Here is a 17523-nt window from a genome sequence, read left to right on the forward strand (position 1 = left end):
CTGCCAAATGCTAGCCGTGTGACCTTGGACAAGTTATTTCACCTAAGTCCTGTTAGTTCTGCCTTTGATGCATTTCATATATGCTTTCTCCTCTGACTGCTACCACCCTGATGCAGGTCCTCTCATCACCTCACAATTGGACTACTGAAATAACCTGTTCACTGGTTTACTTGCCTTAAGTCTCTCTCTACTCAGCTGTCAAACTGATTTTCCTTAAGCACAGATGTGACTATGTCATGCCCTTATTCAATAAACTCCAAAGGCTTCCTACAATTTTGAGTATCAAACATAAATTATTTTAAAGCTCTTCACATCCTTGCCCCTTCCAGTCTACTTACTTTTTGCAAGACTTTCCAGTCTTACATCTTCCTTCACTTTAGGCACTTATTTACCATACCTACAACTCTCTCCTTCCCCATCTCCACCTCCTGGCTTCTTTCTAGTCTGGCTAAAAAAAAAAAAAAATCTCACCTTCCATAAGAAGCCTTTTCCGCTCCTCCTTAATCATAGTGTTTTCTGTAATTATCCCCAATTTATCCTATACACAGAGTGACCCAAAAGTTAAAGGTTAAAACTGTAGTAATATATTTGGGACATGCTATACTCTTGTTTGTATTTAGTTGTTTTATTGTCTCCCCCCTTAGTCTTTGAGTTCCTTGAGAGCAGGAGTTGGGTTTTTTGTCCTTCCTTTGTATCCTTAGCACTTAGCAGGGTGCCTGGTACATAGTAGGAACCAATAAGGCCTTGACTAAGCCTGTTTTCCCTTCTATAAAACCCCCAAGTTCCTGCTACCGTAATTTTATGATAAAGCTCTACAATTCTAAGATTGTATACTGGGCCCTACTTGTTGAGAAGGCATTCTGTCTTAGAAAACTTAACTGAGTGGAGGCCATAAGCTGCTAGAGTCACAAGGAAATTCCTAAGGAAGGAGTTACAAAGATCTGAGAAGAGTATATTACTGAATGCTATTAGGGGTTAGAGGCAGTCACTGATTGTTAAAGAAAAAAGAATCTCTTTTCTATGTATTTCCTCTACTACTTACTATTCAAAAATTTCCATTTGCCCAGTCTGTTAACCAATATTGTGATACTATGACACCTCTCAACAAGGTAAGCATAGGACTTGGAATAAATTAATTCTATAGACCTGCCCATAACATTTTAAAGTATGTGAATTTTTGTTAAAATGAAAATCAACAGTGGCACTGAAGGGAAAAAAAGTTGTAAATGAGCAGAAGGCACTCCGATGAAGGTATGGAGAAGGAATCCTTCTCGGAAGTCAAACTTAGTACCTTGAGCTGGTAAGGAATTTTATAGGTTAATGGTATTTCTGGAACACCTCAGGTATCCTGTTAGTGGTATCCTTTTTCCCAACTGGTTGCCTCCCTAAGTAACTGAAATTCATACAACATCTATATGTATGGCACACTGCTAGCCTTTAGAAGAGATAAAAAGGAAAATGTAAATTTGGGCAGGAGGAAGAAAAAAGAGGTGGTTTGTTTCTTGTGGATGAGAGACTGAATACAGATAGGGAATTCCAGACAGACTACAGAATAAAAGTAAAGGAACCTAACTGCCCTACAATAAATAATCCTGGGAAAAATTCCTTTTGGTTTACTATAAAAATTAAACAAAACACATGTGAAATTAACCAAGTTTTTAATTTTTTGAAGTTATCTTCCTTGAAAGGCCAGCTTACAAAGAAACTGGTTTTTTTTTTTTGAGCAAAGTTACAATGAAATCTTATAGAGGGAGCTAGGTGGCTCAGTGGATAGAGCACTGGGTCTGGAGTCAGGAAGACCTGAGTTCAAATCCAACCTCAGACACTTAATAGCTATGTGACCCTGGATAAGTCACTTAACTTTGATTTACCTTAATCTGCTGGAGAAGGAAATGGCAAACCACTCCAGCATCTTTCTGAAGAAAATCCCATAGCATTTTATAGTCCACAAGGTCACGAAGAGTCAAACACAACTCAAAAACAATAAAATCTTACCCAAAAAATTTTAACTGTGGCTGAAGTAAGCCAAATAAAAATGCATCTTTTTATTTCATAAAAAACATTATAACATGGCCCAAGAAAGAATCACTGTTATGGGGGCTACAGGTACTCAAGCAGAACACAGCAGGATTGTAGAAAGCATTAAAGCTGATCATGCCTTGCCAACTGAGTCCATAATGGAGAAAAGAGCCCATAGGAATATCAATTTAGGGACAGAGTGTTGTTTGCAATCAGATCCTGATTGAAGTGGAAGCTATATGCCACTGAAGTTATCTGAGCCTCTTGTTTTAGGCTATAAGGAATTAGACCTCGAAGGGACCTAAAGATCATCTAGTCCAATCCGTTCACTTTGCAGCTAAAGAAATTGTGTCCCAAACTGTGATTTCCCCATGTAATAAATGGCAGAAGCAACATTCAAACACACATTCTCCATCACCAAATGTTGTGTCATTTCCGCTATACCATCTATCTTGAATAGAATCATTGAAAAGCATGGATAAAGATGTCGTAAGTAGTTGTGGGGATCAGAAGTTGGTTGACAATATTAAAGCAAAGGTCTAAAGCAAGGAAAGTACTCATTACCAGATGCATTAGAGACAATGAGAGAAATCATTTCCATTAGACAGGGTTTCGGGGGGAAAACTGTCAACACCAGAAGCTAGGTTTCTGTTGTGTCAAGGAGTAGAAAGGAGTGTTTAAGGAAAGGTTGGGTGCTATGGAGAGCTTGATCACAACTGTGTCACAGTGGAGGGAGCAACTGGAAAGAGGTGAGAATTAAGTAGACCCAGGAAAAGAGGATGGAATCAGATATGCTATTTCAACAGGGAACTGCATCAACCAGTGCAAATCACAACCCATCTGTCCTCTCATCCTGTGCAATTCTTAGTCATATCGTTCGATAAATTTTCCAGAGTGTCTACCCACTATGCTAAAGGCCTCCTTCTGGGTCTTAACATTGAATGGATTATCACTATCTTGTAGCTACTGCTGTCTTTATCACCATATATCTAACTCATCTTTTTTGATGTCTTTTATACTTTTCTTAAACACAATGTATCACTGATAAATGTTATGTAGCCTACATATAATCCAATCACCATGCATTTTTCCACTGAAAATGGCAAATGATCTCAAGGAAACTCTTGGAAAATCCATGTTCCATGCTATGCAACCATAATGTGAGTAGGATGATATTGGTGGACTTCTTGCATCAGTGAGCAGCTTGGACTCACTTGAAAGCATTTCACAATTTAATCTGGCCCACTTTTCTACCTATACTATTTTGAGTAGAGCTGGCTGTTTATTTTCAGTTCCTAAGAAATGCAATAATGGTACTAATTTGAGAGGCTGTTCATTCAAATGTATATCACCATCTTGGCAATATAACTTTTCATTCATTTGCTTTTTCCTATGTGATCAGCTCATCCTGAGTGGCCAGGAATCTCACTGAAAAAGCCCTGTGACATCCCAGGACTTGGTGCAATCAAAACAATGTTGTCCACAAACAGCTACAGAGACCCTTATTTTACCATCTACAGAAAATCAATCTTCCATTTGGACTTTATGCAGCATATTCTTCATACGAAGCAACCACCTGTGCTAAGCATGTTTTGTACCTGCTTGATACAAAAGGTTCTCTAAGAACCTTGGCATCTATCAAGGAATCTTCCATAATTTTAACATATGCATGGAGCCTAGGCAGCCAGGTAGCTAAATAGATAAAGCACTAGGCCTTACTTACTATCTGTGTGGCTGTAAGCAAGCCACTTAATCCCTTTGCCTTAAAATCCACTGGAAAAGGAAATGGTAAACTACTCCAGTATCCTTGCCAAGAAAACACCACGGATAGTGTAATCAATGAGGTCATGAAGAATAAGACACAATTGAATGACTGAACAACATGAGGCCCACCTTGTTGAAGTTGTTTTTTTGTTGTGTCGTGCTTTTTTCTACTCAGGAGTATCTTTTATTCTATCTCTTAACCAATAGTGTGACAATGAAGATGCATTCTACCATAGTCTATAAAAGCCTCATTGTTCCCTTCTATTTTCATCAAAGATACCCTAGACCATTCTTAAAGATCTTATAAAGATCTTTAACATAGGAACATAGGTCAGTAGTTGATATCTTCTTAATCAGCTTTTGGAAAGGAGAACTATCTATGACTTCCCATTGAGGGAGGCAGAATCTTCCCCTCTTTGAGACACCTGAAAAAACAGTCCAAGTGGATTTAAAATTGTATATTTCCTCAATATGTCAGATTCAGCCACTGTTCCCAATACTTTTAAGTGACATTTTCCCTTACTCATATAGCATATTGGATACTGATGTGCTGAGACCAAATGTGGTTGTTCCATTCTCTAATGAGAATACTACAGAAATGCTATTAACACATGCTTTTATTTCTAGTAACAATATGCTATTGAATGCTTTCCCACCACATGAAGTTATTCACCAGGGTTGCGGTTCTAGTCTGCCTCTCATTTCAGAAGAAATGGGATCATTGTTTGACCCACCTTCATCATAATGAATGTTTCATTTAGGCTTTGCCTCGCTCACCCACCCATATCAGCTTCCCAGAGGATTTGCTTTGCTCAGAGGCCCCTTTCTCTTCATAACAGGAGGAAATATTTACAGGATGAAAAACAATGAGCTACAACCTAGCAAAAGAATCTTTAGTCACATTAGGGTGCTTCCTTAAAACACTGACCTAATCTGCTGCTCTGCACAAAAGGTTCTCTAAGAACCTTGGCAATATTTTTAAAACCATTCACATGTAGAAGCATGAAAAACATGCAGTTTGGTTCACCAAACTAAAAGGGATTATCTAGCTGCATGACTTTTCTGAGCAAGGATTGAAGGAACTAGGAATGCTTAGCCTGAAGAAGAGATGGATCAAGAGAGCCAACAGCTCTCACAAGTACTTTAAAAGGCTGTGTGGGAAAGGGATCACACTTGTTCACTTTGGCCCCAGGGAGCAGAACCAGAAGAACTGGATGGAAGTTGCAAAGAAGAAAATTTAGGCTTGATGTAAGAAAAAACTTTCTTAAAATGAGAATACCTCATAATGACTGGAAGCCTTTAAACAAAGATTAGTTTGTTGTAAAAGGGACTCATTTTCTAATGCCGGTTGGATTAGGTTGCCTTTCAAATCTGAAACTGTGACACTGGTCTACTAAAAATGATTTTTTTCCTCATGGTATAAGCTGGATACGACTTCTGTCTTTGAAAGACAGAGGTAAATTCACACATGATAACTCCATAATGGACCCAGAAAGAAAAGAGTAGGTAGTGTTCCCACCTTTTAAAAAAAGATTCAACAAATATCAAGCACCTAAATATGTACAGAACATTTTTCTATTCATAGGGGAAATATTAAGTTTAGATAAGACAGTATCTCTCCTTACAATCTAGCCATGGGACAAGACACAAATTATTACATAGTGAAAACATTATAAAGTGCTAGGGAGAAAAGTAACCACTGACTGGAAAGTTACGAAAAGATCTCATCGGGGAAGTTACATTTAAGATCAAAGACTTTAAAGGATGGAGGGGAGGCACAGGGCTGGGGAAGAAGAAAACATGAAATATGATCAGCTGAGACTCGGAGATAAGAACATGTAGTCTGGTTTGGTTGGTATACAGAGGCCATGGATGGTAATCATGAAAAAAGGCTGGGAAGGTGCATGGGTCTAGATTGTGACAGGCACTGACTGCCAGACAACAGAGTTCCAAATTCATATGCTATTAGGGGATCTAAAGAGTTTCAGGCAAAGAACTTTGCTAGATGTATGCATAAAAACAACATAGGATGAATTAGAAGGAATGGAAAATGGAGGCAGGAAGAGGTTATGTTATTGCAATAGTCTAGCACAGGGATCAGCAAACTACTTATGCTGTATTTTAAAATGTAAAACAAAACAAAACATTCTTAGTTCCCAGTCCATACTAAAACAAGTGGTGAGCCACATTTGTCCTAAAGGCCATAGATTAACAACCTCTAATCTAGTGGAAAAGTAATGAAGGCCAGTATTTGAGCAGGAACAGTAGAAATAAAGGAATGGATAGATATCGGTGAGATAAAATTGATAGATAGGATGACCTCGGGGCAAATATTTATACCTTCTCTCATAATCTTACCCTTGATGGCTCTGGAAGACAGATATTGGGATGGATTAGTTTCATGACTATCCTTATGCTCTCTTCTTCCCAGGCTGGAATTATTACAGAGGCAAGGCTGAAGGATCTGACTCCTCCTATGCCTGTGATATTCATCAGAGCTGTCCTTGTGGACAAGCAAGACAACCGAAGTACCTATCCCTGTCCAGTATACAAGACACGTCAGCGGGGACCCACTTATGTCTGGACATTTGGTCTGAAAACTAAAGAAGCCCCATCCAAATGGGTATTAGCTGGTGTGGCCTTGCTTTTGCAGGTTTAGCTTCTGCCAGAAGCTCTTGAAGGCAATGAGACTTGTGCTGGAAATTTCCTAAGGGAATAGACTATGCCGACTGTGCAGCTTGCTTTGGCCATAGGCTAAGGTGAGAAAGGGAAGCAGGTGTTTAAAATGGATCTAAGGATTGAATTTGTGGCTTCAGTTGCTAAAGTGAAAGCATTTCCTAAGGCTGTCCTAGTATCAGACCCCTAATCAGATCATTCGATAAACAGACCCCTAAAGGTCAGAAGAATACAACTTCAGACCATTTATTCACCCACACTTAATACTCAAAACTTTGTCTCTGGAGCACCATTACTCTTATTTTACTCTCTACTCCTTGACCTCCTCAGAGATTTCTGGGGTGGGTAATGAGAATAAACCTAGAAGCAAATTAACTGTCCTTCTCACTGCAAATAACAATAATTCATGCCCTTTACCTACCCTATTAGCATTCTAGAATCCCCGAGGAACTCCCCAAATTCACCAAAGAGATGGACAGAAGGGAGAATATGACTTCAATATGACACAATTTACTAACTTCTTAATTGACTATCTTCCTCAAAATTTGAGATTAGCAATGATATAAGTGAACACAGTGAGACCAAAAGAGATCAACAATGAATGTTTATTGAGTAAGCACTGTCTTTGGTGTTATAGGGGACACAAGGGAAGTAAAAAAAAATTGATACCTATGCTCCCAATTAAAAGAGAAAAACTGTCTTTTGAGAAGGAGACCAGCCTGTAAAAGAACAGTTTTCCTTATGGATTTACTATTTAAAGTAGGATGGGGAAAAAATTTTTTTTTCATTTCCTACTTCCCTACAAAAAACTGCTTAAAGAATATTTCAAATCTTCTATAAATTCTGTTGAACTGACTGTATTTACTTGCTCCCTCCCCTCCATTCATGGACAATTTTTTCCTTTCCCTGAAGGATCCACTCCCACTAGAATATGGGGAATTCCTGAGCCCTGCATCTCTTCAACTATTCCAACCTCTGTCTTGGCAAAGCAGAACACCTAGACACCCTTTAACCACTTTAAACTCCACATGAGAGGTGTGTAGGTCCACCTATGTACCTGAAGATGGCCTTCTGGGTGCCACCACCATTCCTGCCATCTCAGAGGAATGAGACAGAAAGAATGAGGGTATAAAGTGGTAGCTAAACCCATGTAAAATGATCTTGGTTAATTGTGTGACTTAACGATTCAAGTGAATGCAAGAAGCCACACAGGGAGATGAGTTGGGGGATGAGGCCCATTTTACTCATTATGGAAAATGCAATCTAGCCAAAGCCTGTCTTGAGCCATTTTACCCATGTTTAGGCTGATAAAATAGATTCTAGCCCCTCCCCTTTAATTCAATCAGAAGAAAATGATTTCCAAGGATAAGAATATCCATGAATGGGTATAATTCCTTCTGAAGTATTTCTCTATGCTAAGGAATTTTTTTAATGGACTAGAAATGGGATTTGTCTACTGATAACCTAATATCTCGAGTTATTTAAAAGACTTTTCTCCTGTGTGGGATCTTTGATGTTTATCAAGACTTGAGCTCCAACTGAAGCATTTCCCACAGAAAGAGCATTTAAAAGGTTTCTCTCCTGTGTGAACTCGCTGATGTCTCTTAAAGTTTGACCTCTGAATAAAACTTTTCCCACAGACAGAACATTTGTATGGTTTCTCTCCAGTATGGGTTCTTCGATGATGGCGTAATCCTGAGAAATCACTAAAGCCTTTGCCACAATAATCACATTTATAGGGTTTCTCCCCTGTGTGGATTCTTTGATGTTTTCTAAGGTCTGAGCTCCGACTGAAGCTTTTTCCGCAGGTGGAACACTGATAATGTCTCTCTCCAGTGTGAATTCTTTGGTGGATGACAAGATGAGATTTCCGAGCAAAGCTTTTCCCACAATCCATACATCTATCTGTAACATTATACTTCTGTCCTGCAAGGGTTCGTAGCTGGCCTTTCTGGCAGACCTCTTTCTTCTCCTCTCTCCATGAGGAGTCTTGTTCCACTGCACTAGACAAATGCTGACCTAGAGGTTTCCCTAAACTCCTTTCCAGAGGAAGGCTTTTCCCTGCTTTTACTCTATCCTGAGCGTTCTCCTGGATAATAAAATCTTTTCTTACTCCAGAGCTTCTTGGAGCATCCTCAATGAATTCATTCAAGGGGACCTGTGAAGGTACCTTTTCTTGCCATTTCTGGCAAGAGATCTTTTGAGATTCCTGGCCCCTTGTATTTTCCAAGTGAAGATTCTCTTTGTCATTCTCCTTCCTGTCTCCTGAAAGAAGGAAGATAACAACATAGATCATTCAATAAACAAAATAAGCATGATTTTCCAAGCCATATCAAGGCTATCATTAAGAAAGTCCTAGGTGGTTTCAGGGAAGGCAGGAAGTGAAAACATGTACATAATTATTCACCAAATATTAGTTTCACCGAAGCATATGACCTTTCTCCAGTTTCTTATGGAATGACTATATATTAAACTTACCATTGTGTTTACTCTGGTAACAAATATGCTATCAAGTTCAATTAGGTTCAAAAAGGCTTTTCTACATATGTAGGCACTCACGGGTGAACCAATATATATTTTTCTGAATACAAGGAGAGGAATATTTAATAAAAAAATGAAAATGGGCAAAAAATAAAAATAGGCAACACCCAGGTTTAATACCAGCCAGATTTTAGAGGAAAAATGTGGCCTATATTCAGGCCAATATCGTGTGCATGAATGTATGTGGTAGTGTCAGAGGAAGTCAGGGTAGATTATTTCCATCCGAAGCTGGATTTTGATAATTTACTATGCTAATTATTCTGTTATTATTTCATTATGATGGCATGTACTCCCTAAATTTTACCCTTTGCATTATTTTATGCTTCTATATTAAATGGGAATGGTCCCCCAAGTTTGTTTTTTAATCATTTTTCCCCTTAAAAATGCACACAGGCCCACAGAAAAATAGAATTGAAAGAATATCTAAGGAGATGACTCTAAGCCATGTTGTTTAAAATCAATCCAAATAATGACCAATTTTCCTTAAAATTCAATTTGCTAATAAGAAGCATTTATTTAATAACAATCACAGGGCAGGCAAAATCCCATTCGATTCTTAGGATTGCTAGCAGTATTTTATAACTAATTTGTAGAAATCACATTCATAATCTGGAAGAATTATAAAAGTAATACCTCTCTGTGGTAAGCGGAATGGAAAGTGGAAAAAAAAGTGTTTTGTATCCATGAAAAGAAAGACATGTCACACACACACACACACACACACACACACACACACACACACTCAACCCCAGGTCTTTCAGGATCCTAAATTTGCATGTATACTTTCTTTTCCCCTATTACCTCCCAGTCACCCCAAAGCTACTGGTCACTCCTGCATCACATCCAGATCTTCCCAGTCTTTATATAAGGTCCATCTTGCCTCCCATTAAATTGCTCAGATTCAGTCTGGCCCGCTTGTCAATAGAAATGCTCAGATTCTTCAAATCTCATCCACCTCAACCAGTGTTTTAATAAACCTTGTTCCCAACACCCCTAAACGTCAATAGTTATCATGGATTGTCATGCCAGGAAAAAAACCAGTCATAATAGAAACCACTGTAATGGAATTTTACCTGTTTTTATTAGCTAAGTAAGCCCTGTGTTAGTCCTATTGGGAAAAAAAAAAGTAAGAACACCAGAACAGCACTGGATATAATATCAAAAAAAGTAGCTTATGCCTTCTGATGATTCGAAACATAGAAAGAATAACTGGTGTGCAAGAGCAGTTTCTGGGCCTGGAGGCAAAGATTTCCCTAGGGCTAAAAGATAAAAAAAGCATATTCCCAAGGCGGACTGTTATCTATAAACCCAAATAAGAAAAAGAAAAAAAATCTAATTCTTCTCTTAATCTTAGAGCAAGTAGAGAGTAGAAAGGAGAGACAAAAATGGCTGGGGAAGGGGTGAAGTATCACTCACCTATGCAAATGCTTCTTGGTATCTCTTCATCTGCACGAGAATGTGATTCATCAGGCTCTTCCCTTCCATCTACCAGGTTAGTTGGGTTTGATTTAGAAATGGGAATTCCTGAGACAAGGAAGGATAGAGATGAATTTGGGTGGGGTATGGGAGAAACAATCTATGTCTTCAAATATTTGAAGGATTTTTTTTTTAAGAGGAGAGACCTATTCTGTCTGGGACCCAGTGTGAGAAATAGGACCAATACAAAGTTAAGCAGATTCAGACACAATCAAGAAGGTTATGCAAGGACTAATATAATCTTAGTCCTCATTTACTATTTTTGCCTGCCACCTAGTTACCTCAGTGTCTAGGATCCAGATGGCTGGGCTTCAGTTGATCTAAACGATTTCAAACTGGACCTATAATAGCTCTAAGAGGGCACAGTGTTACTTATTCTTGTCTACTTTGCTCACTTTACAGCAAGTCATATGATAGTTTTTTGACCCATTTGCCCCAAGTAGGACAATCCCACCTCCAGAATCGTACTGTCCCAAATTTTTACCTAGTGAAACCACTTTCCCATAATCTTCCAGCATGGCATTCCAGTAAAGCTCTTTCTGAGTTTGATTCAGGTACTGCCACTGCTCCTAGAAACAAGCATGTATGAAGGAAAAAAAGATTTTTTTTTAAGTAGATTCTAGCCCACATTTTTATAATGCCTTAATATTTTAAAAATGTTCTCAGCCCTGTGTGCTTTTTACTCACAGTCACATAAGTAGGGTTAGAGGCAGGATTCAAACTTAGTCCTCCTAACTCTAGGTGCACCATGATTTTCACTACACAACACAAATGAAGACCTACAAACCTTGCAAAACAATGAAGAAAACTATATCTGTCTATGATTAGTTCCTACTAGGAAGTTTTGGGTCTACTTTTCAAATTTATTTTTTAAATTGCGTCTACTTAGGACTTTACTTTCCACTGTAGACCGTGAACCCCTGGAAAACCTACTGCTTCTCTACTACATTTTTTCTGACTTCCTGATCTCTCTCCAAAAGTATATAATGCCTCCACTATTCCTGGCTTTTGAAGAGCAGGAACCCAACATTTGAGGATAGAGTTGATACTGTACTAGAAAGAGACAAATGTCTCCAGTGGAAAAGGGAAGCACACACTCCACACTGAATATTTCTGAATTTATTTCAAATCATTTCTGCTCCTAAATGGTGGAATGTTTGTGGGATTGCCAGAAGAATTTTTCCTAGCAATATAAGATCTGCAGATTGCAGACAACAGTCATTATCTAACTCAAAGACAATGGCAACCTAATTGAAGGTAATATGGCATAATGCAAAGTGCACTGGACCAAATTCAAGTCCCTTAACTCCAATACTTACCAGCTGTTCGACCATCCTTATTCAAGACTAACTCCTTAGAATCTCTAAAATGGGTCTGATTCCTTGTATTAACTATCTCAAACAACTGTTTTGGAATAAATCATATGTAAGCATTATAGACATGACTTATTTTTATCCAGCTAGGGCTCATCCTCCAGCTGAAATCTCAGACTCCTCAGCAGGAAGCCAACCTCCAGAAACTACATGAGAGGGAACACAAGCAACTCAGTCATTCAGCCTCCTCCCAGGATACTCCAGGCACCCTCTCAAGCCACCTAGAGCTCCACAAACCCTGGCACCCTCCACACTACCTCCCTGCCCCCAAACACAGCTGCCTGATGCCCTGGGGCAACTCCACCCAAGGCTCTATCCCTATAGAGGACTTCAGCATATATATTGATAGTCCTGCAAACACACTAACCTTCCAATTCCTCAAATTATTCATTTCCTATGACTACTTCTTCTATCCAACCACAGCTACAGGTAAGCGATGGTGATCTTGCAATCACCCCCAAGTCTTCTACATCCACGTACATGAACTCTGACATTCCTTTATGTTGTCATAACCTGTTATCATCCTATCTTGCCTTCTGCCTAGCAACTCCAAACTGCTCTTCACCCTCACTATGACCTTCAACCCCTCCACTCTTCAGTTCTTTCCCAGGCCATCGCCCCTGCACCAGCCATACCCTCCTCTTTTTCCCCGTTCTGACCCCTTGATGATCCAATTCAACTGTACACTATCCTTTTTTCTCGAGTTCCTTGCCTTTTTATCCTTTTGAAGACACAGCCCTACCAAACTCCCACCGTTTACTGCCTTTGCTCCTACTAAAGTGCTGAATGAAGCTGAAAATTATGTTGACTGGGTCCATTAGAAATCTGTTACATAATCTCAACTGGGCTCTGACTGCAGCAAGGCAACCCTTTTATACATCATGATCAATTCACTATCTCATTCGCCAGAGCTCCTTTTCTAAAACTTTTCATCCATCCTCAAACCTCCCATAGCTGCTCCCCCTTGCCCACTTTCTAAAGCTGAGAACTGTCTCATATTTCACCAGTCACTTGAATAGAACTGATACAATTCTCATTTTATGTAAATCTGCATTATGCAAACTAGACTTTACATACAGCATTCTGAAATACACCTCCTTTACTAACTTTACTGTACAGTACTGTGTTCTCTCTCCACAGCCTCCCACTCCTTTACCAAAAGAAAAACAAAAAAAAAAAAAAAAAAAAAAACCACAGATGAAAACAAGAAGAACAGACATGAAGAGAAGCAGCCACCACCACCAGATCAGGCACTTGGCTCGAGACCTCCAATGCAGAGAGGAGACCTTTGCCCCATTCTGCCTATCTGCCCACATGTCTGGCCCCTGCATGTCTGTCTTCAATCCATCTGTATTTAGCTACTGCCTGCCTATCCCCAGCCCCTGTATGTCACCTGTCCTCGCCTATCTGTGTCTACACCTGGCCCCCATGTATTCTTCCTCTCAGCTCCGGCCAGCCCCCTATGTGGCTGGCTCAAACCCTACATGTTCCTCCTCTTGCTCTCACTTCTGTTCACAAACCCCACTTGTCCTTGAACAATGTGCCAGTCCCCTCCCTCCACCAGCACACAGCCACCTTTCTGACGCCCTTCCTCTCTTGTTTCCACATGTTTGCAAGGAAATTCGCCACATAAAAATCACTCTGAGGTCTGTAGAACAGTCTACTTGCATGAACTGAGAACTGTCTGTAATTTAACACATGACCTGTGGCAACTCCAAGATTCTGTAAATCTGTCAGTGGTACAAATGAAGAGGAGTTACCTTTTCCTTTCCCCTGTAGTATTTCATAGCACCAGCTTCCCACTCACAGGGCTGAGAATAGAAGGTGGCAAATTATACTGATGTCACATCACTTTTTACTGTAAGAAAACTGTACGTTATCACTTGGTCCCCTCCCTTCCACTCTACAAGTACTTGATGAAAGAGTATACTATTCAAGTTTTATATAGTTTCTCATCTATTGATTGCAGAGAAATTCAAGAACACAGAGTATGAGAAGGTTGGAATGCATTGGGAAAGAGAAAAATAAGAAAGCACATAAAATGTGAAACCAAACTCCAAAAAAAGTAGCAGATAACAGAGTAGGTTTCAATCCACTCTCTTAAAGAAAATTAGAAACTAAAATGGGACAAGATTACCTCTTCTTCACCTTCATGAGGAAATATTCAACACCTTGTTCTGGAGGAGTCTGATTTTGAAAACAAATGTGGAAATAGCTCCATCTTGTGGGCTTTTTAGGTTATAACTGAAAGTCATTTACCACATGTTTTTCAGAATAGGCACACTTGGATGATGTATCATAGCTTTTTGCTGATCCCAAAAGTCTTGAAGGCTATGCCTGTGGACCCTCTTTGCAGGCGTGAACAGCCTGGGTTGATTCCTGGGAAGATTTCAAGTGTGGTTTGGTTACAGACCATATATGCTTCATCTCAAGAATAAATATAAAGTTTCTTCCAGATGAGCTACATGGTGAGGAAGCTTTTGGCCAAAGCATAGAGGAGTCACAACCTACACGTGTGGAGTAAGCATCCACACCAAGGATATCATATTACGTAAGGACTGAAGTATAAATGGAGTTTTTACCGGGTTCTTCTATAAATTGCCAGAATGCTTCCCCATAAGTTAATTCTATCTCTGAAAACTAAGTCTCACTATGGAATTTATCTATCTCATTATCTGATGTACTACAGTACAAAATGATCCTAATGTGTATCAATGTTTTACATTTCCTAAGGGAAGTTTACATTTTATCCAAACCTTGTATCTTCACCAGAACTTGGCAGTTCCATCACTGGACCATAAAATTTAGAGCAGGAAAAGGACCTTAGAGACCATTCAACTGTGAGGTTCTTAATCTAGGATCTATGGACTTTTTAAAAATATGTTTATAACCATTTCAATATAATTCATTACCTCTGTAATACTTTATGTGTGCATGAATATATTTATACACATATGTAGCACTCTAAAATTATCCTCACAATATTCCTGGGAGGTAGGTGCTATTATTATCCAATTTTACAGATCAGGAAACTTAGACAAATAGAGGTTAAGTGCCTTGCCCAAGGTCATACATCTAGTATTTGTGTGAGACCGCATTTGAACTCATGTCTCCCTGACTCCAGGTCCAGTACTCTAACTAATGCATCACCCAGTTGGGGATACAAAGACTAAAGCAATAGAGTCTTTGCCCTCAAAGACTTTACATTCTATTGTGGGGGGGGGGGTGGAAATTTGAGGAAAAATGAATGTACCCTCACATATACACATAAGTAAATGAAAAATAATAAACACCAATAACAACTGGGGTGATCAGTAAAGATACCAAGAGTCAGACACCTCAGCTGAGCCTTGAAGGAAGTTAGAAATTATAAAAGGAAAATGTGTACTCCAAAATGGCAAACAACCTTTACAAAGGTAATGAAATGAGAGATGGGACACGGTACATGTGGAATAAGTAATAGACCAATTTGACTAGAAAGGAGAGGGTATGAAGGAGCACAATGTAAAAAGATCAGATACATAGGTAGAAGTCAGATTGTGGATGGCTTTTAAAAGGCCAGGCTGATGAATTCATAATTTATTCTAGAGGCAAAAGGAAACTACAAAAAATCCATGAGCAGGTACATGACATGGTCAGACTTGGGTTTTAAAGGAACCAATTTGGTAGCTGAAAAAAAGAGACTGGAGAGGGCAGAGAGTGGAAGAAAGGAATCCAACTGGGAGTCTGACAGAATACTCTAGGCAAGAGGTAATAAGAGTGATAGCCACACAAATAGAGTGGAGATGGATCCAAGAGATTTTATGGGAAACAGTACCGCCAAAATCTGGCACTTCAATCAATATGCAAGGGAGGAAACGAGGAACAGTAAATTTAAGAATGACTCCAAAGTTGTGAAGTTGGTTAATTGGAAGAATGATGGTGACTTCAACATAAAAAGGTTTGAACAAGTGATTGGTTTTGAGAGAAATAAAATGAGTACCATTTATAACATTAGTTTGTGATGTCTATGGAACAATCAAGTGGAGATGTTCAACAGGCAGCTGATGATGGGACCAAATCTCACAGAAGAATGATGAATGTATAGATACCAGCATCATCTGCACGGAGGCAACTGAACCCACTCAACCCATGGGTGCTGATAAAATCACCAAGATATAATACAGTGAAACAAAAAAGAGACCAGCACAGAGATAAAGTAGATAGCCATACTTAGTGTTTAAAAATAGAATTTCGATCCAGTAAAGAAGACTGAGAAAGAATTTTTCAGAAAGGTAGAACAAGAAATGGAAGAAAAGTATCTCACAGTACAAAGAAGGAGAGAAAACGTGGGAGAAAAGGAAAACTGTCAAACTCTAAAAAGGGATCAAATAGAATGAGGACTAAGAAGAGGCCATTGAGCCTTTTCATTTAAAATAGCTTTCTAAACCAAAGTAGACCATGTAGTTCACATATACCTACTCCAGCAAAACCCTAAAATTCATACCAGACTGAATAATGATAAACTAATTCAGTGAGAAAATAGTAAGTTACTTCTACTCCAAAACTGCAGTAAAAATCAACCAAAAGACTGCAGGAAAAAGGAAAGGGTGCTACTTCAGGTAAAGAAACTCAGTCTCCCACTGCAACCACAAATGAGCCGAAAATACATGTAACTTAAAAGTCTCTGTATCCAGAGGCAGCAAAAACAGAGGGTCTCTCTAGAAACACCCAGAGAAGTAAGAAAGCCCCAGGGTGGGGACCTTGGAAGCCACCAAAAAAAAAAAATTACAGACCAAAAGAGTACAGCAGAACTCAGACCAGACCATACCAAGCCTAAGGACTCTGAAATCCAATAGACTGTTGTCCTGAGAGGCCACAGAGGTCCCTGAAAGATCCTCAAAGTTCAAGGGGGCAGGGGGTATTAGGGCAGGAAAACTTGTGAGGGAGGCAATTTAATGCAGAGAGAAGAGAAACAGCTCAGTGCAGACACCAAGCAAGGGTAACAAGCCCCACCCAACAGTACAATATGGGGCAAAATGTGGCCCTGGCACAAAGCCTGTAACAAGAACTAAAGATGAGGCACAGCCAAGTTGACAGAGGGAACAACCCAGCTGAACTCTTCCAACATTCTCCTCCAAACAACTTTAAAATAACATGTTAAATCAAATACTGGAAAAGAACAGCCAATGAGACATTTTTACAGCCCAAGACAACTTAGGAGGTCAGAAGGAAGAATTTGTGACACTGGGGTGGGGGCCAACTTGAAGTGCACGTTGCAGCAACACTAGCAGTAGGCCTTGAAGGCAGCTACAAAAACAGGAGCAGCAACTTTAGGAAGTTTAAGCCCAGAGACAGTAAGAGAATTGGACAAGTCAGAAAGAAATTACAGGGGACCCTGAACTGGCACTGAGCATAGGACTGGGCACTCTTTAGAAACTCCAGTGCCCACATGTAGTTCGAGGTCACAATTCCAAGAGAGAAAGGAGTGGTTGCAGCTGTAGTGGAGCAGAGGCTGCAGAGCAGCCTGCAGGCCTAGCTGCTTGCAAGAAGGGCCTGTACAGGTTAAAGACCAGGGGAGCAGTAACCACAGCTCTTCGAAGACAACCTTGAAAGCACCAAAAACTTGCAGTCCCCAGAACTAGCTCTGAAAACAGCAGCACTAAAACTTGGGAAAGTGCCTGCTCAACCCTAT

General features: G+C 39.6%; 2 protein-coding genes across 3 annotated transcripts in view; one reads left to right on the plus strand and one right to left on the minus strand.

Annotated features, from left to right (window-relative positions):
* DNAH9 (dynein axonemal heavy chain 9) overlaps positions 1-6442 on the plus strand; it is a 529624-nt gene extending 523182 nt beyond the window's left edge. Inside the window, exon 70 of the mRNA XM_036755666.1 lies at positions 6215-6442. Within this exon, the coding sequence (XP_036611561.1) occupies positions 6215-6442 (228 nt within the window). The remainder of the gene's footprint in view (positions 1-6214) is intronic.
* Positions 6443-7045: 603 nt separating this feature from the next.
* ZNF18 (zinc finger protein 18) overlaps positions 7046-17523 on the minus strand; it is a 29564-nt gene continuing 19086 nt past the window's right edge. Inside the window, exons 5-8 of one of the 2 annotated variants that reach the window (XR_005010197.1) lie at positions 10961-11045; positions 10417-10524; positions 7668-8724; positions 7046-7422 (exon numbers count right to left, since the gene is read on the minus strand). Coding sequence is in view for 1 of the 2 variants with exons in the window: in XM_036755208.1 (XP_036611103.1) it covers positions 7937-8724; positions 10417-10524; positions 10961-11045 (981 nt within the window). In the remaining variant the exon portion in view is untranslated. Of the gene's footprint in view, positions 8725-10416; positions 10525-10960; positions 11046-17523 lie in introns of both variants that reach the window. The other variant, XM_036755208.1, reaches the window with a different exon arrangement.

This window comes from Trichosurus vulpecula, chromosome 4 (assembly GCF_011100635.1).
Source record: "Trichosurus vulpecula isolate mTriVul1 chromosome 4, mTriVul1.pri, whole genome shotgun sequence".
NCBI lineage: Eukaryota > Metazoa > Chordata > Mammalia > Diprotodontia > Phalangeridae > Trichosurus > Trichosurus vulpecula.